This window comes from Pyrus communis, chromosome 7 (assembly GCF_963583255.1).
Source record: "Pyrus communis chromosome 7, drPyrComm1.1, whole genome shotgun sequence".
Lineage (NCBI taxonomy): Eukaryota > Viridiplantae > Streptophyta > Magnoliopsida > Rosales > Rosaceae > Pyrus > Pyrus communis.
The window spans coordinates 379,932-387,766 of NC_084809.1; the positions used below are offsets into that span (position 1 = coordinate 379,932).

General features: G+C 40.9%; 1 protein-coding gene across 1 annotated transcript; it reads left to right on the top strand.

Moving 5' to 3' along the window:
* Positions 1–4,764: 4,764 nt before the first annotated feature.
* On the top strand, positions 4,765–7,835 carry LOC137739207 (GRAS family protein RAM1-like). Its single transcript, XM_068478754.1, has 2 exons — positions 4,765–5,757; positions 6,714–7,835. The coding sequence occupies exons 1-2, from the start codon at positions 4,765–4,767 to the stop codon at positions 7,833–7,835; spliced, it is 2,115 nt and encodes a 704-aa protein (XP_068334855.1).

A 7,835-nucleotide genomic window follows, 5' to 3' on the forward strand; every position in this document is an offset into this window, starting at 1 on the left:
CTCACAGCCTAATTATTAATTAATTAATTATTGTAATTTTTTTGGTTTCTGATTTGATTAATTTTTTACTTTTGGTTGTTATGTAATTGAAGAAACTTATAACAATAGTTCCTCAATTTTAACTTAATTAGAGCAATGGTTCTCAACTAAAAATTAATGATTATCGGTCTCTTAACGATCAAAACGTGCAACTATGATTCTTAATGTCCGTCAAAATAAATCATGTTTTAACCCTAGTATACATTTTCATGAATACAAAAATATATGTTAATTAACCAATCAATCAGGGTCCTTGGATCCAAAACCATGCATGCATGACTATTTATATCCCATTCCAGCCCCAGTACATCACAGAACCGTACAAGAAATGCAGAAAGGAAAAAAGAAAGCCGATTCCAAGGTACTGGTTTTTCTTTTGATTAAATCGAGTTCCAAAACTAAACAGATGTGGATTAAGTCTTATTTTTTCTTCCCACTCTCTCTTTGAAGGTCTGAAGTTCAAAGCGTTTAGGCTGTAAATGCAGAGATTGGCCTGTTTCGATTTGACCGCGATTTCATCTGATGTGGATTTGTAACCAGGAACATTATTGCATGCAGAAGAAGAACTCCGCATCAAGCTTGCCTAGCAGGAGGGATACAATTGCTGAATCTTCTGCACATTTAATCCCTTCAACAGATGGGATTTCTAACTTGTACACCTCGTATCTGTTTGTAGTTCTGTTCACCGAGAACGATATGTGCTATGAGGTTCTTGGCGAAACCGCTTGGAATTTGCAATTGATTCTTACTTCAGCATCTGGTAAAAAAGTTAGTTAGGACGCATAAGTGAGAATTACATGCTTCAGTTTTGTTAGGGTAGCGGTTTTCGCAGTATATAGTTTATGTTTATACCATCTGCGCTCTAAGCTAAATATTGACGAGTTATGATTTAGTATCACCTGGTAAGAAGTATATGTGTTTGGAGAAGGCGATATACCCTAAACCTTAATTTTTTGGTCGGATGTACATTGAAGAATTCTAAAAAGTTTATCAAGTGATTTTTCAAGCTTAAAACGTACCTGTAATAAATATATTGATGTATAATAGTGAATCATTTTACTTATGGCCTAAACTTTGTTTTCGTGTTATAGAGAAATGTGAAGCTTGCAGGGTTCATAGGTTTTATGAACAGAGAGGACCATAAATTAAAGACAGAAGGTCAGGTCATTGTAACTTGTACTGTAGGTATGAGCTCAAAAGTAATAGACGTCCCTCATTTTTCTCACTACTTTTCAGAGTTCCCTATGTCTTTTGGGTCCGGACCCAATTTATACAATTAGTACTAAAATACTGGCATAATTAGTAATAACAGTATGGTTCTTAAAAAGAAAGATAAAACCCAAGGAAAGAAATGATAAAGACCCAAGGGAAGGAAGATCAAGGCCCAACATAACTGAAAGGATGATCTCGAGCGCTATAGATGACCGCTCGGCAATCTAGTTTAACTACAAGCAATAAAGCTAAGCGCTTCCTCATAAAGCACTTTCCAATTACTGACTGTAAGTTGGCATACTAACACCTTTATAGCACGAAGTTCTTGGGGCATGTCTACTCGGGTACTAACCCCAGGTCACGTGGTGGTCATCAACGAGAACAGAAACCTATGAAGAGGCATAAAGGCTAACAGATCAAGCGCTCAGGTGTGGATTTCCACAAACACCAAGGTTGAGCAAGGCACTAAGTGCACGTTGGCCAAGAAAACATGCTAGTGGATCTAAACGAGTGTCACTTTGTTACCATGTGTTGACTAAAGATCAGAAGGGCAATTAGCATGTCATGTCAACGCACTTGGTTCATTAAATGCAAAGGCGAGGGAAAATATGAGCATAGATGTTGAATCCCACATCGGTCATACAAAAAGAAAAGTAATAGTTTAAACATCATAACCCCACTCTAACTAACACCGAGGTCTTTTTGTGATAAAACCTCTCATCTGACGGATTGTGCAAGTGGTAATTACCAAGTTGGGGACAATATCGGTGTTGTTGGAAGTGGGCCGTATGTCCCGTCTCTTTGATATTTCTACATGGTATCAGAGCCAGGGAGCGGGCCAGTGCCACGTGATGGGTGGGTCCCCTTGACCCCGCGCGATGATGGTGGGTCCCTTGGGCCCGTGTGTAGGGTGAGTCCCCTTGGCTCCACGTGGTTGCCGATGTGTGGATCTTCCATGTGTGACCCACTAATTGGGTCCCACATGAGGGGGCGTGTTGAATCCCACATCGGTCGTACAAAAAGAAAAGTAATAGTTTAAATATCCTAACCTCACTCTAACTAACACCGAAGTCTTTTGTGATAAAACCCCACACCTGACGGATTGTGCAGGTGGTAATTACCAAGTTAGGGACAATATCGGTGTTGTTGGAAGTGGGCCGTATGGCCCGTCTCTCTGATATTTCTACAATAGAGACTTGGGGTTCATTGGGGGCGTATACAAGGAGGACGAATGCTCCTTATAAAGGGTCAGACAAAAATAGAGAAAAGAGAGGCTAGAGCATACCGAGCGCTTATTGTAACCATTGTTAAGTTCTTATCATTTCAACTCTGAGCCCATCTTGGATTGACCACACTGTTCTTTGTTAACAAGGTTGTCTAATTAAGCATTCTTTACACTGGGTATTGTGTTTGATCATATGAAGAGATCAATAATGTTTATATAAGAGGTGTTTTAGTCAGCCACTACATAAGTTTTTTCTCATAGAAGAAAGCTACCAATAGAGTTGACAATTATATTATTTGATTAATGAGGTTTCTATTTGGTAGTGCTTTGACTTGGCCATATGTTTGGGCATGATATAGTCCAAGCCAGCAGATCAGTTATAATCCCGCGTGCCTTGCACTTACATAGAATATGCCTTGTGATGGTAGAAAAACTTGTATGCAACATGTGTCACGTATTTGCAATGTATATTTACATTAACACGTGATATTGCAAATCAAAGACTCACCATATGTGAATACGAGACATATTGCATACAACAAATCGACGCAAGTGCAAGTATTTCTCAAGGACTAGCCATTAACTGGTGGGGCTGCAGACTTATACTCATGTTTAACTATTAACTATATTGATTTGAATTAAATATTGAACTAATTATAAAGCTACGATACATGAACACAGATACAGATACGAAATATGACATGACACGGAATGAGGATACGTCAAATTGACAAGAATAATTATTGTATGATCACAAATAAATACGTTACGACACAAGAATACAAGAGAATATTAGTTATCATCGTATCTATGTATCGTAGTTATAAAAGCAAGACTGCAGACAAAAGAGTATATTGATTTGATGACGATGGAGAGAGACGGAGAGGAGTTTGCCTCTGAAGAGGGCAATGAGGGGAAAAGGGACGGAGAGTTGAGACAAGCACTTCATTCCTTTGGCAAATCCAAGGCTTAGGCGGCGCCACCGACGCCAGATCCGACGACTTTGCCAATGTCCCCTTCTTGGCCTCTTTCTTCCTCCCCTCTCTCTTACCGCGTCTTCCCTCTTAATTAATTACTACCTACCTCTCTCAAATCATCCCTTTGTCTTTCTCTAAACTCCACACTTTCCCCTATTGGCAACCGAATACTATCTTATAGGTAAACTGCTAGGTTTTTCATATGAACATGGAAAAATAACATGTTTTAGAGTGGTTTAAGAACTTTTGGGCACTTGTCTTTTATGTGGCAATATGGGGCAAATTTTATTTGTAAGTCCTTAATAATTGATATCAAAGTCTGATTTTACCATGTAACAAAGAAAAAAAAAATGTCTTGCTCTTAAGAGTAGACCAATGAGGACGTGTTTACCAAAATTTTAACATGCAAATCATCATGTACTCCTCTTTTACAATCGGACAATTTCCTTGTGCCTCTAACTACGCAATTGTACCCATTTACCTTAAAAAGTCTAAAGATAATGAGAGAGAGTGAGACATATAATAAGCCTTGGTATCTCTTTGTCAATATCCATTTTTCAAGTCATTTTCGCAATTGCGATGATTAAAAAGCCTTTCGTCCAACCAATGGCCAACAATATCAATATTAATTTACATCAAAGTAACAAGAAGAGTTTTATTTATTTTTGTTAAGAAGATCTGTCACAAGTATTCCAACCTCCTTGTTCTCAGCTGGGCCGGCCCAAGAAAGGTGGGACCCGAACAGACTGAATTTGTCTCATGTGCTCAGCAAGGCCATAGCTAGTGAACATACAGTTAAATCAGGTACAAAAGACGACAAAATAATGGCCCTACAAAACAGCTATGCTTAGTACAATGGAGATGAAATGGAGGTGATGAAATCACAACCTACAAACACAAGCCATTCGTTTTATTCGCTTTAATATTTTGTACCTAAATTTCTTAACCCTTTCTTACACAATCTTAGGCCAACACACAAATCCCAAACCTTAGCTCCTTTCAAACAATAAGTAGAGAGAAAAAAGAGTTTCTACTTTTTCTCTATACGAAAACCAAACTCCTCCTCTATGCCTAGCTAACTAGTCTAAGTGCTCAATTACCACCTTAATGAGAGATTAGTTAGCTGCTCTAAAACCTAGTTAATTACTCTAACATCGTATTTATATTTTTCATCAGTATTGTTGGGTTGTGTCTTAAGTTCAGTTTGGCTGATCATCCTCTTGAATCCATCATCGCTTGATAGTTAGCTATATATTCATATTTGTGTTGTAGATAGCTAGCTAGAAGGATCAATTGATATTAATCACCATGATGATCAATACTCATTGTGGAAGCATGGGGTCTATCAAGAGTGAGAACTCATGCAGCTCCGACCTCAGACCCCTGTCTCCGACCGAATCCACGACGATGTCTATGTCCATATCAGAATCTAAGAAAATCACAATTCCTCCATCCTCCGAGTTGGATCAGCAGAGCACCCTAACCCCGCCGAGCCTCAATTTTCCAACGCTCAAGTTCGAGCTAGACGATGTTGAAGTCCAATCTCCCGACCATTCCATCTGGGAGTCTATGTTCTCCGAGCAATTCGATACCGATTTTATGGTCTTATCGCCCGTCCCAAACAACATGCCGAACTCTCCCCAAATCGGCGGTTCAGCAACTCATCAGAATTACAATTACAATTACGCTCAGTCCATGCAAGGTCAGAGCCTCTCGGGGTCCTCTTCCCCTAGGTTTTCGCCGCACCTCGGAGCATTCAGCAGCACCCATAACCCTAAAGGCAAAGGACTCAGCCCGCTCCGTAGGGTTTTCAACTCTCCTGTTAACCAGTACATGGAGCCGGCCGATCAGAACACGCAGTCACTCCCTGTTCCTGTTTCCATCGAAGACTTCTTGGACGATTATCAACGTGACGGATTCATAGCCGCATTCCCAACAACAACATCGTCCAAGATATCAGGAAGCTCGTCACAGTCTTACAATCATCACGATCACTTGCCAGCATCATCGACAGTTCCATCCGCCACGTTGGACTGCGTGCCGATGTATAACTCTTCGAGGTTTAGTAGATCGGCGAGTGAAGCGTCGTTGATTACGGCTGGTAATTCTCAGCTGACGCAAGAGAGAAGCAGCGGTAGCGGTTATCAGCAGATGAGCGGCGCGCCACTTTCACAACAATTGCAACAAGAACGCATGCAAGAGAAGCAACAACAGCCGCAAAAACAACACCACCACCAACCCCAACAACAACAGAACCTTCATTATAATATGATGGCGCCTGCCATCCCTATGGCACATGAGCAGGTGAATTTTTATATCTTAATCATTTAAATTTTGTACGTGCATACATCTTACTTAATTGAACGATGTAAACATGAAGACATTATCGGGTAATGCTAGGAAGACTAAGTTTGAAGATAAATTTAGAAATTAAGTGATATGAAAGTTGATGATTGGTTTATTACTTAAGCATTGATAAACGTGTTCATTCCTATTGGTGACACATCATTTAGTTTGCAAATTTTATCTCCAAATTTAGTCTCCTTAGCATTATCATATGGGTAATCTTAGACTATGCATATTGATCGAAGTATTAGGATAATTTTTTACTATGCATATTGACCAACAGAATATTTTGATTAGGGTCACTAATATTTTTGTAAATTACATGTACTGTGGAGAGTTGAATTTTTTTTTTTTTTGAATCATTAGAGAAACAATTCAACTTTCAATTACTACATCATCATGTGACCCACAATTTATGATTTCTCTAGCAACACTCTTATTCAAATTTGAGGTCGATTTCATTTGTTTATTTTTAACAAGATATACTATGACTCAATGAGATATAATGTGTACGAGTCAGTCAACACATTTGATGACACCTATTATTGTTGGAGATCAACCTTTTGATTATGATTTGTTATATTATCACGTGATATTATTAATTTAATTATTTTTTAATACATAAATTTATTTATTAAATGAAAACTTAAATTATAATACTTGAATTAATAATATCACGTGATCGTGTAAAATCACATCTGAAAAATTATATTCCCGTGGAACAAACTTCCTTACTATTATATTACATATTGATAAGGTCACAAACGGTCACGTCCTGAACTATTCATCTGCAGCTGCTGTCACAATTAAATTCTGTGCAGCATTTTTTGCATAACGTGTTCACAAATATTGTACATGTAGCAACCCTAAATCCTCTCATTAATTAATCATTCCATGCACGTATGAATACGCAGGAACAAGATAGCGGGCTCCAACTGCTTCACCTCCTTCTTGTTTGCGCCGAGGCGGTTGCAAAAGAAGACTACATGTTAGCAAGAAGGTACCTCCACCACCTGAACCGAGTGGTGACGCCACTCGGCGATTCCATGCAGCGTGTTGCTTCTTGCTTCACAGATGCCCTAAGCGCACGCCTGGCCGCCACTCTAACCACAAACCCTAGGGCTTCCGCCCCGCAACCCTTCTCTCCGTTCCCTCCAAACTCGCTTGAAATTCTCAAAATCTACCAAATCGTCTACCAAGCCTGCCCCTACATCAAATTCGCACACTTCACCGCCAACCAAGCCATCTTCGAGGCGTTCGAGTCTGAAGAACGTGTACACGTCATCGACCTAGATATTCTTCAAGGATATCAGTGGCCGGCTTTCATGCAGGCCTTAGCTGCCCGCCCCGGTGGGGCTCCCTTTCTCCGCATAACAGGGGTGGGCCCCTGCATAGAGGCTGTGAAAGAGACGGGCCGGTGTTTGACAGAACTAGCCCTATCTCTTCACGTCCCGTTTGAGTTCCATGCAGTTGGGGAGCAACTTGAAGATCTCAAGCCACACATGTTCAACCGGAGGATTGGCGAAGCGCTGGCTGTAAACACGGTGAACCGACTCCACCGAGTTCCGGTCAATTGCCTCGGGAACTTGCTAGCCATGATCCGTGACCAAGCACCCAACATTGTGACATTGGTGGAACAAGAAGCGAGTCATAACGGGCCCTACTTTTTGGGCAGGTTTCTCGAGGCTTTACATTACTACTCGGCGATTTTCGACTCGTTGGATGCGACCTTTCCGCCGGACTCGGCGCAGAGGGCGAAGGTGGAGCAGTACATATTTGCGCCGGAGATCCGGAACATCGTGGCGTGTGAAGGGGCGGAGCGGACGGAGAGGCATGAGAGGTTGGACAAGTGGAGGAAGGTGATGGAGAGTAAAGGGTTTAAGAGCGTGGCGCTGAGTGCGAACGCGGTGACTCAGTCGAAGATATTGCTAGGGTTGTATTCTTGCGACGGGTATAGGATGACGGAGGACAACGGTTGCTTGCTCTTGGGGTGGCAAGACAGGTCTATTATGGCTGCTTCTGCATGGAGATGCTGA

What these genes read in the sequence shown, in the direction of transcription:
- LOC137739207 (XM_068478754.1), top strand. Translation starts at nt 4,765, where the DNA reads ATGATCAATACTCATTGTGGAAGCATGGGGTCTATCAAGAGTGAGAAC. An exon ending in TCCCTATGGCACATGAGCAG is followed by an intron (nt 5,758 to 6,713) that starts GTGAATTTTTAT and finishes ATGAATACGCAG; the next exon opens with GAACAAGATAGCGGGCTCCA.